We start from the raw sequence: 20,913 nt of genomic DNA on the forward strand, positions 1-20,913 counted from the left end.
ATTTAACTGAAACTTTTCTAATTTTTTGTTCACTGTAGATCATAAACAGAAGTGTATAAGAAGAATAAGGACTCAACCTCAAAATAAATTTCTTCAAATTTATTTGTTTTGTGAGAAAGAAAACATGTTAACGGTTGGACTTGGCAACTCTCTCCAACTCGTCCTTCTTCTTGATGGCATAAGAGTTAGATGAACCCTGAAATGAGGATAATTAGCAGTTAACATACACCAAAGCATTAACGCTCAGTAACTGTCCTGGAGGATCATTTACGTTTGTCTGGAATACATAATCAGAAAGGGATTTAGTTATCAGTAACGGTTCACTTTACGCTATGTGGATTAATTTACCTTTGCGGCATTGATCAGCTCATCAGCCAGGCACTCAGCGATGGTCTTGATGTTCCTGAAAGCAGCTTCTCTTGCTCCTGTGCACAGCAGCCAGATGGCCTACAAGAAAAGAGCAGCAAATTAGTGAATGAAGGATTAACTCTAGAATAACACTTTCCGTCGGTAGTTTAATGTTGCTGTGCTACATTTGAATGGAACACACCTCAAGACTTTAAAAGAAAAGTTACCTGGTTGACTCTGCGGAGTGGTGACACATCCACAGCCTGTCTCCTGACGGTACCAGCACGACCGATACGGGTGGAGTCCTCACGGGGTCCACTGTTGATGATGGAGTTCACCAGGACCTGGAGGGGATTCTGGGAACAACATTTGAAGAGTATTAGACATTTATATCAAAGCAAAACCTGTGGAAACAGAAAGATATCCATGACAGCACCGACTACCAACTGAAACCTGACAGTCTTGGTTATCGACTTAATGTTTTGACAAATAATATTTTTACGTTGTGCTCTAGATTCTACTGTATGTCTAGTGTCCCTCCAAACAGTGACACGTTTGACTAACTTCTGTAATGGGCACTAGAGATGGGATTAATATTGTTTCATGTTTAGAAATCTGGGAATAACCATTTCAAGTACATATTTTATTAACAGATTGTAATCATGAACAGTGACGTTGTCTTTTTTCTTTGTTGTATTAATGGCACTAGTGATATTAAACAACTCATTAGCATGTTCTATGCAAGTAAAATTAGCGCAAAAATACACACCTGTTAAATCTGTTTGGGCTAAAAATAATAATCTGCTTTCAAATTTTGGTTTAGTTTTTCTTTGCAACAGAATGCAAATATGAGAAGCTCTTGTGTATGAAAACCTGTCCCTTAGGACCAGTTGGAGACTTCATGTACAACTGTTCACCCATTAGTTTGCCGCCTTAATCTCGCTGTACACACTAGAGGGTGATATTTTGGTGATTGTTAGCGGTCCATACCTCTCCAGTCAGTAGGTGGATGATCTCGAAGGCGTGCTTGACGATGCGTACGGTCATGAGCTTCTTGCCGTTGTTGCGGCCGTGCATCATCATGGAGTTGGTCAGACGCTCCACAATGGGGCACTGGGCCTTACGGAAGCGCTTGGCGGCATAACGTCCTCCAGAGTGGGGCAGGTATTTGGCGTACTTCTCTTTCACAGCAATGTAATCCTGTTGGGTAAACGGGGTGATTTAAACTTTCAACCAAGCATTGTTGAGTTAGTGATAGACCGAACCACTACAGACAAAGAATAGGGAAGACTGTTTACCTGCAGAGAGATGTCATTGATCTGGACATCATCAGTGCTCCATTTGCCGAACAGTTTGATCTCCGGGGACTCAGCCATGGCTGGGGCAGCCTCCCACTCGGTTGTCGTCACTGGGCATAAGAAAACAAGGTCAGTGGTCAATTCAAGCTAAATACACACAGCCCATCACAGCAACAGTTATGTGTACACCTTAGCTACAACGTTATAGATAAGGGTTATTTTCATAGTGTATTTGCTCTGAAACAATTTGACTAACGAACATTTTAACAAAATAGAGCAATATGATAAAATAGCATTAAAACAAACACTTAACGATGCTAAATTTCAACGCTCATTTTCTCAACCTAAACCACGTCCCCCAGATCATAAAATACAAAAACATTCATCTTAAACTGAAAGATAAATGTTCTTGGATCACTTATGATCAAATCTAATGCCTGCACGTTGGTGAAAACAGCCGCCTGCCGAGCAAGGCCCGGGCGGAAGCCTGCTGCTCTAAAGTTAACGTTAGCTAGCTGACAAGCTGCAAAGAAAAACTGAAAAATTGTGACAATGTATATTCGTATTCATGGATGGTGTATTCACATTGAGACACGCGACACTAGTAAGTATAGTTTCGGAACATGTAGTGAAATAAAGTACTGCGTTCGAGACATATCGAGGTCGCTGATTAACATGCCGCATCCACATGTGCTAACAAGATAGCCACATGCTAACGCTCCTGGTCGTTGTGCTCGAGCAAATCTTAGTGGAAATACAGCAACATTACGGCAAATGTATATGTTTAGTCCCCATCTGTCGGACAATCTGAGCCGGTGACGATTCTAAATACCCGTTAATAATCTTTTTCATGACACATAAAGCGAGCAAACATTGAATTTTCCACTCACTTGTGTCAGCCGTAGTGAACCACACTTCTCTGAGACGGAAAAGGGCCTTTTCGAGGCGCCGCGAGCAGATATCCGGTGAGCTGGTTGGCTGCTTCCGGGTCGCAATGCATGTTGGGAATTGTATTCATTTCTTTTTAGAATGGCTCTGAATCAAAGTGTAGAATTACATTGTAAAATACGCTGATGAAGTTTTTGCTTTAGTTTGTTTTTATTTTCTTTAAATGTATATTCTGTCTTTCTTTTTGTTCCTGTTTTGTCTGTGTGCACTGTAAAAAAAGAAAAAAGGAATGAAGGAGTTACTTATTAGCAATACTGTACAATTACATTTAATATTTTTAACTCTTCCATTCATCGACAATTATGTTGACACTAGTATCTGGCATATGTGTGACACCTATGCATGACAAAAATTGCAAAAAGTAGAAGCCAAAATCGTTATTTGAGTTAAGTTTTCAAATATGTTGATTTGTAGGATATTCATTGTGTATTATAAAAGCAAAAAATACATTTTGATATCCCGAAATAAGTATACCGAAAGGTTTGCAACCAGGACACATTAAGTAATGATATAGTCCTGATTTAAATTTAGTCAGAAAACGAGTTGAAAAACTATAGTTGTAGTATATATTTTTAAAGCGCCACATATAAGGGGCATATGAAACAAAAACAAAGTGAAAAGAATATTAGCTATACCAAACAATTATCTTCTGCATATTTGTTTAATCTTTCAGTTTATTTATGATGCGACAAGAAAATAAAGTTCACTTTTATTTTTATTGAAGAATTGACATTATTTCACACATTTTCATTTACAAAACAGAAACTTTTAGAAATTGTAGGAGTCAAAATAGTTTGAGTTTTTAGAAAACCACATTCACTGTTAAATTTGCAAGAAAACTGAACAAAGAGAGGTAATCCCTTAAATCCACAGTTCATGCAGTTAGGTTAAGTTAATTAACTTGTAAAGAGAGCCACATACAATAGTCTGGTCAACAAGTAAACACTCATATAGCTCTGCCACTCTGCGGCCACCCCTCCATATCAATATGTTTTAGCACCGTCACTAAAGGCAGTGTGTCGGAGCACTTCGGTCTGAGACACATGAGGGGGCATGAGGGGAAACTTTAAGGCTCAATCTACTAAAGCTCCAAAGCACTGCATGGACATGATGATAAACATGATATTCACGATTACACTTAAAAAACGGGACAACGTGGCCCACCCCGGGTTAGCAATGGAAGAATAAAAAGATATAAATTACTGCATCATACGATGATCAGGGCAGTGAATCTGTACATGAAGAAACAAGGACAGACCGTCGCTCAGGCACTGTTGAGGTGTGTGGAGTTTTGAGGTATGTGTGACCGAGCACACACAGACACACACACGGATATATACTGAATGTTCGCGGCAGCGTTTTCACTGAAAACACGAAAAAAGTCTTCCGTCTTAACCGCTGCTAGATTCGTGACCCTTCTTTTTCTCCCCATACATTACCGACTGCTCCTTTAATGTATGATTTGCTATACCATTGCTGACTGTAATAACATTAACCTACTTAAACCTTTATCAACTATATACTGCGTCTGACGGCAGCAGCAACATGGCCTAAAAGAGACAATTAAAAATGATTTTTTTCCCGAAAGCTAGAGAAGAAGATCGACGACGCTTTATTGGCCGTACAATAAATGTGGACTTATAGTCAGCCGTTAGTAGCCAGACTGGCAACAGAGGGAAACAGCTATCCAGCTTTGTGCAAAGGTAAATAATCTGCCAACCAGCATCTCCACAGTGCACCAATTAACACATTAAATCCCGTCTGTTTAACTTAAATGGTGTTTTATGTTTTGGCTGTGAAGCGATACCTCTTTGGAGTTTCTTCTGGTTCCTCACTGTGACGATAAAACCACGTAACTGCATCTAGCCGAGATGGCACATAACCTCCTTTTACACTCCAGTTCTTGTAGAGATAAAACAAACATTATGTTCATTATTGAAGGTGAGAGGTGCTGGTAGGAGGAGTGTGTCAGCTTTGGACAGACCAGGCTGTCCGTGTCCCGGTGTTTGCAGTCTCACTACCAAGCTAACCAGCTGCTGCTTATAGCGACATATTTCACGTCGAGTCATGATAGTGGCATCAATGCTCTGCAAGATAGCAAATTAGCGTACTTACAAAAATATTAAACTTATCCCTTTAAATTAACCTGGTAGTTTCTAGGATGACCATAAACTTCTAAACGCATCGACCGAACACCAACCTCACCATCAGAGAGCATAAATACAGAGTCATCTCTAAGAACTGGAATCCAAACAATTTGATTTCACCTCGAGAGCTCACTCACACATGTTTGCGAGGATACTGCAGTGGCCTTTCATACATGGTGGAAGTTAAGAACTTATATGACTGCAGGCTGTGCAACTCTGTGTGTGTATCCGTGTCAGTGTGCGGCTACAGAGGTTCGCTCTACACCAGCCATTTCTCCATGCACATGTGGAACACCGTCTCATTCGAGTGCCAGTGCACGTGTGCAACGCCGGGAACCGAGCAGATGATCAGATCTCCTCGAGCCGCCAGCGTCTTCAGACCGAAAACATCTCGTAAATACAACTGAAACAGGAGGAAGAAGAAAAAACATTCAACATTAAATAGGGTATGGGTTCTTCTTCTTAAAGTTTGAACCCTTTCTACATTTTAAATTGATATAACTGTGATGTGCTGCATCAGATTTAAATGTGAGATGTTCCAGCTCACCACAAAGATCTTTTACTGGGACATTAGTGAAGTAACATTTTTTATTTTTGGATGATTAATATACTTAGCGAAACAATGACGCTCAGAGCAAATGATTCTTGATGTACAAGGAAAGACGATCTGTTGATGTTTAGCACACGCCTAACTTATGAACTTATTACGTTGCAGAGGCTTATGTGAAGCAAAAAAACATTTGTATGCAGTTACAGTAAATTAAATAACATTACCATTATCAAAATAAATGTGCAGGTTTCAAGGCTCTCGCTGTGGTGGAGAACACCTCTATCATCATTATGTGATTTAGGTGAGATTGAGTCTTTTACATAGTGGAAAATTGTATTAGTCAAATTGGGGCAGAGGATTAAGTTATGCGTTTTTAATGAAATATTACATATAAAAAGTTCTGTGCTTGTCAAAAATAAATATTTGCTTCACCACGGCAATGTTGTGCTTGATATAATAAATAACTAATGATGAAAACAATCTAAAATAATCTGAAAGTAGAAGCAATGATCACAGAGGGCACTGCAATAAATTAAAATGAGTTGTGTGTGTCTGCTGTGGGATTTCCACTCACATCTTGATGCTGCATCTCTACGACGGTCTCGTTGTCGTCATAAAATCCAAACTGACTAAAAACCAGAAGACAGACAGAAGTGTTATGATGTGTAAGCATCACATGGGAGTCATCTGATCAGAAAAAAATAAAATCTAGCACAGCGGAATAATGTGTGAACTGAGCGTAAAGTCATATGACGGCGGAAAAAAAGGATCCCATCAAAGGAGAAAAGTCATTGTGTGTGAATCGAAGTGAACTGGAAGGAATAACCTCTCAACTGTAGCGGAGCATTAATCTCAACAAGTTAAGTGGCTTTCATCAGGGGTTCAGGCGCCAGCATAATACCGGATTAAATGAATTAGCTCGGACGTTTCAGAGGCGTTTTAGCACCAGGGTCAGTGTATTTAGAAAAGCGTGTTTTAAGCATTTAAACGCAAAAAATGACGCCCCAACTTTCACTAACATGTCCAAAGAATCTCATGAGCACTGTGTCAAATATATTGTCGTAAATGTTTTTTTCTTGGAATTTCATTCATATATCAAAAGGAAAAGGACCACGAGCACGAAATCATTTAATAGAAATGTTTAAGGAGGATGAGCTCACCTCGACTGCCAGGGAGCGATGACTCCATCGTCTGGTCCTCCGATCAAAACCAGCTTCTTGATTTTGAGAAAGTTCTTCTTCCATTCTAAGATAGAGAGGTACATTATTTTATTACACTTTAGAGTTTTTAGGACTGTGAAGTATTGTATGTCTAATATCTATGTGGTTGTATTGAAAATGCCTGAAATTGTAATATTGTGTTTGTTTTCTTACCTCAGTTTGTTTCTCTCGGATTTAAGAATGTCGCCACTTAAAATCGAGAAATCTTATTTTATCTTATCTAATTGTACTTCCTGTTTTTTTGATGAATTTCAGGAACTGTTTATCTTCTCAAAGAAAGCTGGTGTGAAAGCTTGTTTACTTATTGATTGAATAATTGACGATCTGAATTTGAGGTTGTTTATCGTCTCTTTTGAATAAAACCCGTTTTGCGGTGTTTATCAAATTCACACACTGTTTGTTTTTGTTATAAAGAAAGGTAATTACAATATGCTTAAAATACAATACAGATTGGTATATTCTTTGCATCTTTTATTCTTACATTGGGATGAGTTCTCTTGATAAATCGTGTTTACTGTAAACTAATCAGATAATGAATTAAATTAATCAGTTTTCCAGAGAACCAGCTGATAAAAAAAGCACAACAAGCTCCTATTGCTAATTTTTGGAGTTCAACCTCACTGTAGCATCAAGACCAACACAACAATGATTGTTACAATCTTTACACTTATGGATGAGTTTTACCCTCAAGCAATGTACTGACCTGTTGAGTTTGGGTTGTGCTTCTCGCTGTTGAGCAGAGACAAATAGTCACTGCTGTTCACATAGAGGTCTCTGTGATGCGGGTCTGGAGGAGGGACCAGAATAAACCAGAATGTCAAAACACTTGTGAATGAAGCTTTCTTATACTCCATCACCTGACTTTGAGTCTGATACCAATCTTAAGGGAAACGGCCCACTGAATATGCCAGTGTCTATTCAGGTTTGGCAAGATAAGGAACAGGAATTATTCTCACCATTCCAGTAGTTGCAGATGGAGAACTTCTGACCTACTGACGTGTAGCAGAAGTGGAAGAGGTTGGACTTCACAAATTGTGGGAAGAGGTACCTCAAGTAGTCTGTGTCTGGAGGGACGAAGAGCAGGAAGAAGAACATGTTTCAGCCATGATTTCAGTGAAACAACTGAAGTTGTGAACCCAACTCTGACATATCCTGCTCACTTTGAAGTGGATAATATGAGCTGGTTCAGAAACAGCCGCTTACTCATACATCCAGCAGTTACTAATATGCACTTTTACTTTAAGATCCGTTTTGGTCTCTACCAACACCCGGGGGAAATAAGCCCTTTCACGTTGCCGCGCTGTTTTCATGTTGTCGTTTGACATGTTGTTCTTAAGCAAATATTGATGTGATTTACACATGTTCAGCCGTTGAAATAGAACCCACCTCCATATTGCCCGGCCTGAGGCGAGGACAGAGAGATGAAAGACTGGACGTTGTGGTCAGAGAGAGTGGAGATGATTCCTCTGCAAACCAGCCCACCTGTTCAAATGTCAGCAAATAAAAAATATGTGTTGTCAGTCTTTTTACCTTTTTTTCGACCAACAGTCAACAACCTGAAGGTATTCAATTAACTATAAGACAAATAAAAGCAGAAAAGTATTCCAATTTAAATGCCGAAATGAGGCCTTTTTCTTGAAATTTGCTTGAGTAATCAAAACTTAAAATAGCTTAACATTAATTTTCTTTCGATCAACAACCCGATTGATCGTCCAGTGGTTTCAGCTCTAATCAAAACTAATTGCATACACCGTAAAGACTACACACCATTATTTTTAACTTACAGATTTCTAAGTGTTTCCGTTGGTCTTTCAGTATGGTACAACCTTTAATCTATAGAAACACGTATGATAATGATAATAAACAAAATGTTATCGAAAAATGTATCCAGTGAATAAAACAGAGTCTCATGAAGCCTCACTCTGTTAAATAAGTTATTCAAGGAATTGCATACCAAGACAAAAAAATAATGCAAAGAAAATACCACATTTATGTCTCTTTTACAAATGCACTCAGACCTTGAGAGTAGCAGATGAAGTGGACCCCATCTTCTGAGTTTTTCAATATTGGGTAAATAGCTGCCTTGAACCCCTCCACCTGCTTCCACATGGGCTGCAGGCTGGAACTGCCGTCAAACAAGTCGATGACTGTCACATTCGTTCCAGGGTGAGACTGCAGGAGAAAGAAGGAAGGGGTTTTTAATTCATAAACAGCGTGGACTGGGCTTGTGGGGGGAAACTGTGTGCAAGCACTAAGCCCTAAACAAGAAAAACTACATGCCAACCTCAGCGTTAAAAGCAACAGCGGCAGGGCAACCAAAACATTTTGTATTACCAAAAGTCCAGGTTTTGTTATTTAAGATGTACTTTAGATATCGATTATTCGTCATACAGTTGTTTTGTAAGAAACAGCCAGACCAAGATCTAAACTTCCACTTTTTATTTCCTTTTCCTCCAGAAATAGTCAGGTTCAGCTAGGTGTGGAAAAAGAGGAACTGAATCTATTAAAAATATTCACCACTTCCTCAAATCAACCATGTTATTCCAACCACAATACATGCAGTGCAAACAACAGGTTGTATTAAACCAACATGTATAACTCTTGAATACTCGATGTAATTATGTTTACAATCAATACTTTGAAAGGATGAAGGCACTTGCACACGACAAGGTACTAATCTCTCACTCTCCTGTGGTGTTACTGCAGGAATAATGAAGGTAAAAAAGACACTTACATCAATACATTTTATTTCTATATGTACTCAGGGCACTTTACGTGGCTAAACAGAAAGAATAGAAGCAATAACAATGTGCACAAGAGAGTTTACACAACAGTAAGACACTAAACAAAAACATACTTGACTAGCACAACAGGTTGAAAGCAGATGTAAATAAATTACAAGACAATGACCTGACTCCACCATCACGCTGAAAGCTGACTAGCACATATTGCATGGCGCAGGTCCACATTTGTTGATACCATGTGGTGATATAATAAGCTGTAAGGCCTGCACTATACATTGCATAATAAGGTCCACTACTGAAAAACTAAATGTATACTTTCTTTTTAAAAACATAGAGGAGCAAACCACATTGAACCAGTGTACTTACGTCGTTAATAAATTGCTGTAAATGTATAAAATCCCCCGAGCTGTCGAACAAACCGTGGACGATGACCACCGGCTTGTACCCGACCACCGAAGCCCAGAGACAAGCACCGAGCAGCGGATACAACAGCCCGGACACCCCGCTGTCCTGCCTCTTCCTCCGGCTCAAAAAAGCAGAATGGGAGCCTTTCATTATAACTCAAGTCAATAAAAAATAAAATAAACACTAAGAGGTTGACTTCACCAAATATATGACTTTAAAATGAAATAAAAAACATAAAATCTTGATCTTTGGCTAATGTTATGCTGCCATCTTCATCTCCGTCTCTGTTGCCAAGCAGCGGTACGAGCAGTCCGCTCGTCAGAGTTCCTCAAATGTTCCTGTTTTAAACGTCTGTGTTGTTAGTTAACGTTATGTGTTACACGAAAGCACCAAAACTGCTGCTGAGCTTTGCTTTGGTTTCTTTTGTTTGTTCCGGTTCTAAATGTATCGTGTTGAAGCCGCTCTGACGTCATTTCCGGTTCCAGCTCCTCCAATCAGCGGCGTCGATACACAGTAAACAATGTACAGTTATATATAGTACTGATAATAGTTTTCTTATATAATAAATAATTATAACAGTCCTTATAAACACTGTATTAACACAACATGGTATAATTCTATGTTATAACGAATGTTTGTATCCAGTCACTTAGTAATAGCAATTTACAGTATTTTAAATTATCTATTTAGCCTGGTCAATGATTAATAATAATGCGTTTTATTTGTTAGGCACTCTTTATTCGATAATCTCAGAGTGCCACAGAGCCAGTATATAGTAAAAACTAACCAAAATTTAAAAAAGGACTAGTTGACAAAAGACATAAAACTCAACTCTGTCATAAACACTTTCCTGAATAAAAAGGTTTTTAGGCCAGTCTTAAGAGTCTAGTGTCTGTTGCCGTTAGGTGGCCAGGGAGACTGTTGCATAAGCCGGGCGCTGCTGAGCAGAAGGCCCGGTCGCTCATGGTGCGGAGCTTCATGTTGGGGACCCGACGGAGCAAGCCGTTTGTAGATCTGAGGGTGCGGGTGGAGGTTTGGAGAGTAATGAGTTATTGTAGGTAGGCAGGTGCATGTCCATTTATATTTAACTCAGAAAGAATGAAAGAGATCATGGAAACTGAATAAAATAACCAGTGTCAGTATATCATTACAATGATTCTAGAGATATAAAGGGTTGGTTCACTATTTATTCAGGCATCTATATATGTATTGAAACAGTGTCTGCTTGATGTAATCATTCTTCATTATTATCCTGGCTATTAAAATACATTTTCCTAATGCAATCTCATGATGGGAGATGAGCAAGTGATCAGCACGACATCCATGTGGTTTCCTGTGGATGCCATAGTACAAGCACACTCGTCAATGAAAAAACAAAGACAGCTCTAATCAAGTGATTACAGGTTTTATTAAACAATACTGCAGGTTGAACAACATCCAAAAGCCCCCCCGGCATTCATTTCCACATACAGCAAGTAAACCCTGAAGTCGCTTGACGGAAAAGAGACAAAAACACCTTCTTTGCACGGTCACCATTTATAACCTTCTGGCCTTTGTCTATGTCTGTTCTAAATGGACCAATCAATAGTTTCAAAAAACAATTGATTGTAGTGAGAAATAAACATATGTATCCTCAATATAGGGTAATAGAAAGGCTACTGTTTATCCTGTGACTTGTACAAGGAGTGGAGTCAGTTCAATACAAACGCTTTGGCTTGTTCTGATGAATGATGTGTCAGACTGACTTTGTTTTGCTTGCACATTTTGGACAGTGGATGCAACACATTGTTGCATCCACTGTAGCAAATATAATTTTGCATGCTTGCTCAGCTCTTGCTCGAAAAGAGAAGTGATTCATTGCTCCATCAAAAGCACCAGAGACACATTCTTCAAAACATGCTCAGATTTAAAGGCTTAAAGCGTTGCATGCACAGAAAAAACATCCAAACCTCATCAAGACTTCTACAAAATGTTGTTTTAAGAAAATAAATGTCTATTTTTGTGTATCCTGTTGGCCGTACTACCGGAGCAGCTCTACACAGTAGGCTGCAGTAGCTCCTGTAGCTGACACAAAGTGTCTTTCAGGGTGAGAGCCAACGTCTCGGCATTCGTCTCCTCGCAGCAGTTGAAGGCGGTGATGGAGAAGTGGACGTGGTCCGCCTGGGGGTTGTAGCAAATGGCGTAACCGTCGGGAACGAGGGGCCCGAAACACATCACGCTGTCTGTGTTCGCTGGCACCTGAAGGGGCCGGAGGGAGAAACAACATGAGATATCACGAGAAGGAAAGTTACACAGAAGATAAACGGTGCGATTGCTGGAAACTTCCAAATTATTTTGTTGCCAGAAAACGCTCCATGTCCAGAGCATCACGAGCTCCAGAACAGGAAACTGTCAAAATTCCCACTTCCTGTTGTGCTACAGGAGGATCAAATCTTCCTGTGAAGCAAACCAACTGAGAAACACTTCATCACGCAGACACACACCTGCCCCGTTCGGAGTTTCCAGTGTGTCGCGACGCCGTACGCCGTGTCCATGAAGACTTTGGGGATGCTCAGTCCTTCCTCGATGGCCTGCAGCTTGAGCCCCAGCAGGTGAAGGTCAATGCCGCGTCCTTGAAGTACCTGACCAGAGCAGATAAACAAGACAATGTGAAGGAGAAGTGGGCATCAGGTAAGAACGGATGACAAAAGAAAGTTGTTGTTTACCTTTAGAGTCAGAGCTGTGTAGGCATCAACAGCTTCCCTGAAGAGTTCAAGCTTTGCCTCTCGCTGAGACACAAGAACATAAAAGAAAAAACGCTCAATTACTACATTTCTCCTCACTATTAAACCACCGGAAAGCAAACATGGAGTATAGATCCTTTGTTAGCCACAGTGGAACAATTCACTGGCGCTTCTCACCGTTACGGACTGGTCACCAAAGGCAAGAATGAACTTGAGCGTCTGATTTGAGGGCGAGCGGATATATTCTGTCCTGCCGCCTCGAAACATCCTCTGGGAGGCGATGTCACAGGCAGGACCGACCTCGTCGTGAACTCTAAAACAAGAGAGAACAAAAAGGAATTAAAGTCGAACACAAACACGGATCATTTCAAGCTTTCGAGCCGCGTTCCAGGACAACAAAAACAAAAAGGTAATGTTTTGAATCTGCTGAAGTCAGTAACGGACCTGTAGTAGGCGAGCTGCAGGGCGACCTGGATGAAGGAGTTGGGACTCAGGTTGTGCTGCTTTGGAAGCTCCTTACCAAACTTCTTGAAGTTGAACACGTTCACGTCGAGGTCGTTGATCAGTCTGCAGAACATGTCAAGTGTTTTATTTTTCCGAGGTTCGTTTTCTAGCTTTTTAATCAACCATCTTATGGCTTTCTTCTTTGAATGGAAGGTTTCATCCTGTCAAGTACACACACTGGGATTAAAAAGCCCTTTCACTGAAGAAGATTGTGGGATATGTTCCCACGGTCAAGAACGACCTGCTACGTTCAGAATTTGAAGAGCATGTTTTTTTCACTTTTTTAAAGCAATCATATTACAATATAAATAAATTACACCTGTACAGTTGAGAATATACACCGAGAAACAAATACACCAACACTATGATGCCAAATATGACTCATTCAAGGCATTTTGAGCAAAGGGCACTCTGTCCAGCTCAACTCCACAGTACAGGGAAGAAAAAGCTTTATTTCCGGACTAGATCTTGGCTACTGGATAATCTAAGGCTACTCTGAAGTTGTAGACAAGCTGGTGAGAAAGGCCTGAATGACAATAACGACATCTAAAACCTCCGTCCAGCCAATGCCGGCTTTGTCAAGGTTACACTCACTCACACAGCGATGACAGACGTGTTTGCGCTCCTGTGGCTTTCTTCCGGGCCAAGTTCACTTCGGCTTTGTTAGTTTTTCCGACTAAAGCAAACGTCTCGCGTACGCTGTGCAGCGAGGAGATTCTTCTCTTATCACGACGGGTCGTCTGCAGAGACTTAATATTTACCCTGGAGCACACTGTCCAGGAGAAGAAGTGGGGGAACGTACATGTCGAGGTTCTGCTTGGCGTGCTCTATGTCCCTCTTGATCTCCCGGTCGATGTGAAAGTAGAGCTTCTTGGGCATCGGTAGAGGGACCAGCGGCGCCCTCTTTGGGTCCGGTTTCTCACTGTGGTCGAGAAAAAACTTCATTATCTTCCACCCTATTATTATGGAGCATTTGGAGTATGCTGCTTCACTAGTGGGAATCACGTGGCAATTTGGTTGTAACCGAGTGTGGCAAAATGAAAGATATCTATGTTTCATTAAACACAGACTGTCAGTACACATTAAATGTTGGTGTTTAGATCGTGAGTGTAAAGAATAACAAGATTTATGAAACAATTTAGGTTAGAATTGAGATAGATTTAGTTTAGAAGTGAACCGAGTTTGGCTTTAACACATTTAAAGCCAGCAGACATGAGGACACTTCTTTATTGTCAGCAAAGTCTGAATGGAAGATTATTTAACCAGCTACTGGCTAGCAAAAGCACTTAACGGTTCTTATACCTCTAATGTAAGTTGAAAAAAGATTAGCCATCAGGAATAATTTCTACCTTAAAAGAGAATCAATCAAACATTTTGCTTCAACAGTGATTGTAAGTGTCGTCTATATATAGAGATGCTGTTGTGGTTTAACACTGAATCCAGTTAATGCATGTTTTGAAGTGTGCATCGGGATATGATGATGTCGCTCCTGTCCCTTAATCTCACCAGTACTCGAGGATATGATGCAGCAGTGTTGCTACGGGTGGACCCTCAGCTGTGGCTGCTTCATACAGAAGACCCCAGGAGCCGTCCTCACCCACCACAAACTATTCAAACACACAGACCACAGTAACTGCTGCATCAGTCGGTCCTGTGCAGCTTCTCTTTGTCCTCTGAGAATATCGCTGCCGCTCACCTGCAGCGTTTTATCAAACCAGCGGTTGCCGCTGTTGGAGAACGTCCCTCCTCCATGCAGAACCTGTGCTGCCTTACGGCTGGCATACCTGTCAATCAAAGTTGTAACAAACAAAATCATCACACTGAGAACAAGATCAAGTTACTAGTGGCAACTACATTTACTCCAGCACAGTTTTGAGTTACTCTGAGTGTTTGCCATTTTAGAGGCAAATTGTATTTTTTACTCTATTGAATTTATTTGTCATCTATTGATACTAGTTAATTATTTCCATAAAATAACAAATTATATGCTTATATGATTTGATGCTACTTTACTAGAAACCTACACTTAATCAGTTTAAAGTACTACTAACATACAGGGCTCTTACATGATTACTGTGGTATTAAAACACTGCTATTCTGCTTAATGAGTACTTTTTAATACTTTCAGTACATTTAGCCGATTACAGTTCTGTATTTATACAGAGGTAACATTTATGATTCAGGACTTTAAAGAGTGTCAGTCCAAAGAATCCAGCTTCAAACAACCAGCAACTGAGACGCCATTTCAAATTGAGGAAGTGACAAATGTACTGTATGTTTTTGCTTGAGAACCAAAGAGTCAACAGAGGGCACAATGATATCTGAGCACGCACAGGACTGAGCAACATATTTAGCAAACAGAAATACCCAAGCGTGGCTTACAAAACACAGGATGGAGCAAAAGAGTTAGAGGAGTAGGTCGTTTGTGCGAATGTGTGCGTACTTTTCATCCGATATCCTCATGACCGGAGAATCCAGACACAAGGAGAAAAGTCCCGTCTCGATCAGTCCCACGGATTCCTTGTTTAGATTATCTGAGTCACAAAAAAGGAAAAAAAACAGTATAATAAATAAAAACAAATACACATTTAGTGACACACACGCACACACTCCTGTGAGTTACCTCTGAGCAGCCGGTTGTAGGCCTCTCCCCAGGTGTGACGGTGCTCGCTGGTCAGGATGCCCATCGGCTCTTTGTCTGTCTTCCAGGACTGAGACCGGATCCTCAACAGCTGGCTGTGGATCTGACTCTCCGTCATGCGGGAGCCGTCGCTGTTGTAAACCTCCAGCTGGAAGAACTGGTAGAGAAAAGAAACGGAGGCGGCCATCTTCGTCACATCTGTCCTCTAAAGACGATTTGATGAGGCGCTCGAGGGGCGAAGCTTTCTTTGTTGGTTTGGTGTCAAATGAATTAAACCTCCATACAAACATGGATTGCTTTGCAAGATACAGACAGATATTGTGTTGTTTAACATTTGTTACCATAATTTCTCTCTGAACAGCAGCCAAAGCTTTTTGTCAAATACATTTTTATTTTAAAGCTTCTTGTGTGTCAGGTGACTTCAGTCTAAAGATATCTCTTCTTTCGTAATTGAGAGCAGTGACTGCACAAGACTCAACATGCCTGTTATGTGGTATAATGCGCAATCAAGAGTCAGCAACCAGGAACAGAGAAAGTGTAAATCCGACAGCGCCCTCTGTCGACAACACATTCCCACCTGGTAGTTCCTGACGACCGTGATGTGGGTCGGCGAGCGGCGGGAGCGGCCGTGGTGGGCGATGTAGTCGTGTTTGGGGCCGGGGATCCTGCAGGATGAGAAGAGGAGCGGGTAGAGCTCCATGCACAGGGGCTTCCCTCGCATGTTCTCCACCGGCAGATGGCCGCTGACGGGGACAGAGAAGGCAGACAGACGCGACATGTTACTCGTGAATAATTTATTTTCCACTCTGTTTATTGTCACAAAAAAAATCCTTTGAAATGTGGTGGAGAGTGAGTCTTCAACAAAAAAAAGACTTCAGTTTAGGGTGGGGTTCAAACTTTCAGATAACAAACTGTCATAAATATCCTGATGTGGAAAAGCAAACACACTTTTACAACATATATTTCACCAGATGGAAAAAGGACTATACACAAACGGCAGGGATGTGGTGATCTGTTGGCTTAGCCGGATACTGTCAGACACACAGATTGAGCTACCAGGATAAAGCACTAAATAAAGAAACTATGTCAACATTTGTTTGACAACTGTTGATATTAATGACAAACTCTAATGACTGTAGCAGGTATTTTTTTAGGCTTGGTATTATTTGCATTTAAAGGGGATGGAATATAACTAAGTAAGTTTCCTTATGGGCTGTATTTAGGTAGTTTGGCTATTTTATATGAATGAAGGTAAATTTTATGCCACGTTAACCTTCCACGACCACATTTCAGAGTGAAATATTGTACTTTTCCATGTCGTGCATAAAAGAACATGATGCATTGTTCAGTTAACAATATATCCTCCTTATCAAGTGAATTTATTCTGGAATTGAGTCCTTGAAGTTGAGTTTATAAAAAGCAAAGTTTAGCAGAAATATTTCAACCTGTCTCTAAAAACAATTTTATTTAAATAAAAAATGCACTGAAATATTCTTACTGCACTGCAAACAAGGGCTTTGAGACTCAATGAGACATAAATATTTTTAAAAGTTTTACTGCCCAACACTTAATAAAGTAGTTAAATTCAGCTCAACCTCAACTGACTAAAACAAGAAAGCTGTTTACATACTTTACACAAGTGATAAAAATCCTAAAATATCCGCAAATCATTTACACTTAGCATAATAAAATACTGTTAAATGCTTTAAGGACATTTGGCTGATAAGCATGAATTTCGCTGCAGTAAAAGATGAGTACTTCTTCCACCACTTTTCTTATAACACGCAACGTCTAAAAAAAAAAAAATGATTAGCCGACTGATTAAAGAGTCAAACTTACGTTTTGATTTGGGCCTTGAAGTCCAGAACTCCTGCTATCAGTTTGGATGCAAACCTAAGTGGAGACAAACATGTTGTTTACATAAGACACACAGTTAGTTGTCATGACGGAGGAACTTCACTTTAATGTAACAGACTGTACTTTGCAAGGGCAGCACCAGTAAAAAAGACAAAAAGCTATAATCCACATTTTATATTTGGATGTTTAGCTTGTGCTGCATGCAGCTGTGAGCAGCGTTCCTAGGAATGAACAGGGCGCCTTTACACATCCATGCTGTGTGTCCAGATCCCTTTCAAGGGCAACATTCTGGCCAAGTGTTTCCACTGGAAACAAAGACACAGCACTAAAGTAATCACATTGAATCGTGTCTGCCGAACAGACTGTTCTGGGACTTTATTGGCAAATCAAAGTATTGATTATGAAAATCTGCAGTTGGACGCAGCCTCTATCGTGACCGAGTGCTTATCAAAGATTAAAGCATCGGCCATTTTGAAAATGTTTCCGGCATATTTCTTCCCCACTGTGTCGTTTATGTTGTTGTTGACTCACACTAGCTGGCTCCTCCAGCCATTATAATCTCTCCTGGGCAGAGAGATGGCCGGGTTCGAGTGAACTGGCAGCGGCTGTCTGCTCTCCAGGTACGCCCACTGCACCCACCAGGGTGCGATCTACACAACAAATTCATTCAAAGAGTATAGAGAGAATCCATGCAAGCCGGGCAGATTGTATGCAGACATTTTAGTAATTCATTCAGTCATTGTATATTCCATTATAAAGTTGTTCCGTTTTGTTTACATGTTCGCAAAATACCTCAGAAACCCGTTACAAGGTTTCCATGAAACCTACATTCTCAGATTACTGGAGGTATGCAAATAAAAGAAATGTATAAATGTGTATTTTAATGCAGATTTTAAAAAATACTTTTTGCTTTATGTTTTTACTGTGAAGCACTTTGTAACTTTTGTTTAAAAAAAGTTGGAGCCTCTTTGCCATGTCCATTTGCAGACAGAGTTGTCCACAAGATGAGAAGCTCAGTTTTTGTTTGGTTTCTTGGCAGAAACCAAGAAACCAAACTCTCTCTGCTTTGGCGTGATCTACTGATAGAGACCAGAATACACACCTGCGAGTGCTTCAAGCACCCCACAGCAGCTCTATGTGTGCTTTAAACACACACACACACACTCTAACGCCTGTCACATTTCCCACACAGGCTCAAACACAGACCCAGTTATTGGTGTGCCGGGCTCTCTTCTCCAACATCTTCTGCAGCCGCGGGCCGAGGCCGCCCGGGCTGCCGAACTCCTGCACCATGCGGCGGGTGTGGCTGAGCTCATCCGGGGGCAGCAGGGGCTCCAGGGTGCTCAGGTAGCCCTGCAGGGTCTGGACCAGAGGCGGCACCGGCTGCGGGGGCACGGAGGAGAAGAACCGCGGCTCCTGCCTCCAGACCTGGAAGGAAGAGAGCTGTTAAAAAAAAAAAAGGTTTCCGGTGTGCGGGATTAACTGGTTTTTGGTACGCGTGCATGAGGCAGATGTGCCGTAGGAGTGGCCTCGAGTTGCCTCTCAGGACCCGTCTCGACTAACTAGGAAATGCACATTTCCGTCGCTTAGCCTCTCTGTCACGTTCTTTTCATGTAACGCTAATGTTTTAAAGACTAAACACGGAGGACTTTGCTGTATAATGTGATGCCTCTTCGGGAGGCTGTAGTTGAGACGCCGAGGACACGGAGCGAGGACAAAGTAGGTGACTGCTGGTGCCTGTTCAATATACGACTAACTTCAATAAATACTTGACAAAATGCTCTTGTTGTCAGTCTGATATTTATGTTATACGTCGTTATCTGACGTCCAGTCGATGTGAGACCAGTTTACTCTTCATGCAGTGTGTCATGAAGCATGTAGCCCGTTGTTTACACCCAGCTCGCCCACCGCTGTCAGCTGGGAAACTGGGATCGACTCCGATTAAATTGTGATACAACAACAACACTGAGTGCTGTCTCACGTCTCTTATGTTTTATATTCGAGACTACGGATCAACATATATCCTCGTAACTATACTCTACCCTGTGCAGCACTCACTGGTCCAGATTAAACATGACCAGTGAGTGCTGCACAGGGTAGAGTATAGTTACGAGGATATATGTTGATCCGTAGTCTCGAATATAAAACATAAGAGACGTGAGACAGCACTCAGTGTTGTTGTGTATCACAATTTAATCGGAGTCGATCCCAGTTTCCCAGCTGACAGCGGTGGGCGAGCTGGGTGTAAACAACGGGCTACATGCTTCATGACACACTGTATGAAGAGTAAACTGGTCTCACATCGACTGGACGTCAGATAACGACGTAGAACATAAATATCAGACTGACAACAAGAGCATTTTGTCAAGTATTTATTGAAGTTAGTAGTATATTGAACAGGCACCAGCAGTCACCTACTTTGTCCTCGCTCCGTGTCCTCGGCGTCTCAACTCCAGCCTCCCGAACAGGTATCACATTTTACAGCAAAGTCCTCCGTGTTTAGTCTTTGAAACATTAGCGTTACATAAAAAGAACGTGACAGAGAGGCTAAGCGACGGAAATGTGCATTTCCTAGTTAGTCGAGACGGGTCCTGAGAGGCAACTCCAGGTCTCTCCTACGGCACATCTGCCTCATGCACGCGTACCAAAACCAGTTAATCCCGCACACCGGAGGACCGAGTATATGCATTTAATGCAACGCAAACTCCCCAGCGTTTATGAGTTATGACCCAGTGAATGAAGGGACAGAAACTCTGCAGCGACTTCCATTAAAGTTTGACATGGGCGTGTATATATATATAAATAAAGGTGTGGAAGCTATAACTTGAGGAAAAATGCGCAGCTGCCTCCCATTCGCCGAACAGCCGCTTTAATTAACACACCGCAAGAAATAATACAACACGTCGACACTTAAGACTCGTTAGTTTGACTCTTAAATCCGAAAAGCAGCTCACCCGAGACAGCCATGCCCTGTAGGCTCCTGGTTGGATGTTCCTCAGAATCATGTTTCCTTACAACCAGAAGTCCACTCCGTGTCGCATATATGAGAAACAACGACACGCTTTTTAGCGTTATATTCTGAAAGTAAAAAAATTCGGGTGCAAAATCTCCGCAGAAACTTTGAACCACAATAAAGAAGCACAACAGGGCCCTCCTACTGCTTCTTGTTCATGGTGCACGTAGATAAGAGAGTCGTCGTCACTCCACGGCTCCTAGTTTGAAAACACCAGTGCACGCAGTAGAAGTCAGTCCCCCCGTCGTCTTTTGTTGTGTTCCCTCAAACTGCACCAGCGTGCAGCGCCTCACGTACTTGACCGAATTCACGCTACATGCCCGCACACGCGTTGACGTAGATATCTCTCCGTAAACAGTGACGTCACCGAGCCTATCAACGTCGTTTGCAATACTGCATCTCGCCGCAGCGCGTCGCTGTTACAACTCACGATGACATGAGCAGTTTAGGGGTTTACTTGCTTTACAAAAACTACAATAAAACAATGGTGGAGGTAGTATTATGATAATTTAGAA

General features: G+C 41.3%; 3 protein-coding genes across 4 annotated transcripts; all 3 read right to left on the reverse strand.

Annotated features, from left to right (window-relative positions):
* Positions 1-84: 84 nt before the first annotated feature.
* rps5 (ribosomal protein S5) lies at positions 85-2,613 on the reverse strand. Its single transcript, XM_056418037.1, has 6 exons — positions 2,537-2,613; positions 1,647-1,756; positions 1,339-1,548; positions 576-704; positions 349-447; positions 85-196 (listed from the first exon to the last, which is right to left on the reverse strand). Coding segments are annotated over exons 1-6 (618 nt in total). The 5' UTR covers positions 2,538-2,613; the 3' UTR covers positions 85-127.
* Positions 2,614-3,291: 678 nt separating this feature from the next.
* ppt2b (palmitoyl-protein thioesterase 2b) lies at positions 3,292-10,060 on the reverse strand. The gene is made up of 8 exons (XM_056412486.1): positions 9,622-10,060; positions 8,530-8,683; positions 7,898-7,993; positions 7,468-7,575; positions 7,215-7,298; positions 6,452-6,536; positions 5,866-5,920; positions 3,292-5,144 (listed from the first exon to the last, which is right to left on the reverse strand). The coding sequence occupies exons 1-8, from the start codon at positions 9,808-9,810 to the stop codon at positions 5,001-5,003; spliced, it is 915 nt and encodes a 304-aa protein (XP_056268461.1). The 5' UTR covers positions 9,811-10,060; the 3' UTR covers positions 3,292-5,000.
* A 989-nt stretch (positions 10,061-11,049) lies between these two features.
* Positions 11,050-20,709, reverse strand: cratb (carnitine O-acetyltransferase b). 2 transcript variants are annotated; one of them, XM_056418550.1, is made up of 15 exons: positions 20,340-20,709; positions 18,592-18,813; positions 17,917-18,035; positions 17,368-17,421; positions 16,106-16,271; positions 15,511-15,685; positions 15,331-15,421; positions 14,584-14,671; positions 14,394-14,494; positions 13,690-13,809; positions 12,828-12,950; positions 12,561-12,696; positions 12,366-12,428; positions 12,144-12,281; positions 11,050-11,898 (listed from the first exon to the last, which is right to left on the reverse strand). In XM_056418550.1, the coding sequence occupies exons 1-15, from the start codon at positions 20,388-20,390 to the stop codon at positions 11,695-11,697; spliced, it is 1,851 nt and encodes a 616-aa protein (XP_056274525.1). In that variant the 5' UTR covers positions 20,391-20,709; the 3' UTR covers positions 11,050-11,694. The 2 variants fall into 2 exon arrangements, with proteins under 2 accessions (XP_056274525.1, XP_056274516.1); XM_056418541.1 differs by having other exon boundaries at positions 18,592-18,828.
* Between the last annotated feature and the right edge of the window lie 204 nt (positions 20,710-20,913).

Source organism: Pseudoliparis swirei, chromosome 1 (assembly GCF_029220125.1).
Source record: "Pseudoliparis swirei isolate HS2019 ecotype Mariana Trench chromosome 1, NWPU_hadal_v1, whole genome shotgun sequence".
In the NCBI taxonomy this organism is placed as follows: domain Eukaryota; kingdom Metazoa; phylum Chordata; class Actinopteri; order Perciformes; family Liparidae; genus Pseudoliparis; species Pseudoliparis swirei.

Coding starts and splice junctions, on each gene's coding strand:
- rps5 (XM_056418037.1), bottom strand. Junction 1,549..1,646: donor TCAATGACATCTCTCTGCAG/GTAAACAGTCTT, acceptor TTTACCCAACAG/GATTACATTGCTGTGAAAGA. Junction 197..348: donor AGCTGATCAATGCCGCAAAG/GTAAATTAATCC, acceptor TCCTCATTTCAG/GGTTCATCTAACTCTTATGC.
- ppt2b (XM_056412486.1), bottom strand. CDS start 9,810: ATGAAAGGCTCCCATTCTGCTTTTTTGAGCCGGAGGAAGAGGCAGGAC. Junction 7,994..8,529: donor CTTCATCTGCTACTCTCAAG/GTCTGAGTGCAT, acceptor ACATTTGAACAG/GTGGGCTGGTTTGCAGAGGA. Junction 5,145..5,865: donor TAGAGATGCAGCATCAAGAT/GTGAGTGGAAAT, acceptor CTCCTGTTTCAG/TTGTATTTACGAGATGTTTT.
- cratb (XM_056418541.1), bottom strand. CDS start 20,390: ATGATTCTGAGGAACATCCAACCAGGAGCCTACAGGGCATGGCTGTCT. Junction 18,829..20,339: donor ACAGGGCATGGCTGTCTCGG/GTGAGCTGCTTT, acceptor TTTTTTTAACAG/CTCTCTTCCTTCCAGGTCTG. Junction 12,951..13,689: donor GCCAAGCAGAACCTCGACAT/GTACGTTCCCCC, acceptor CATGTTCTGCAG/ACTGATCAACGACCTCGACG.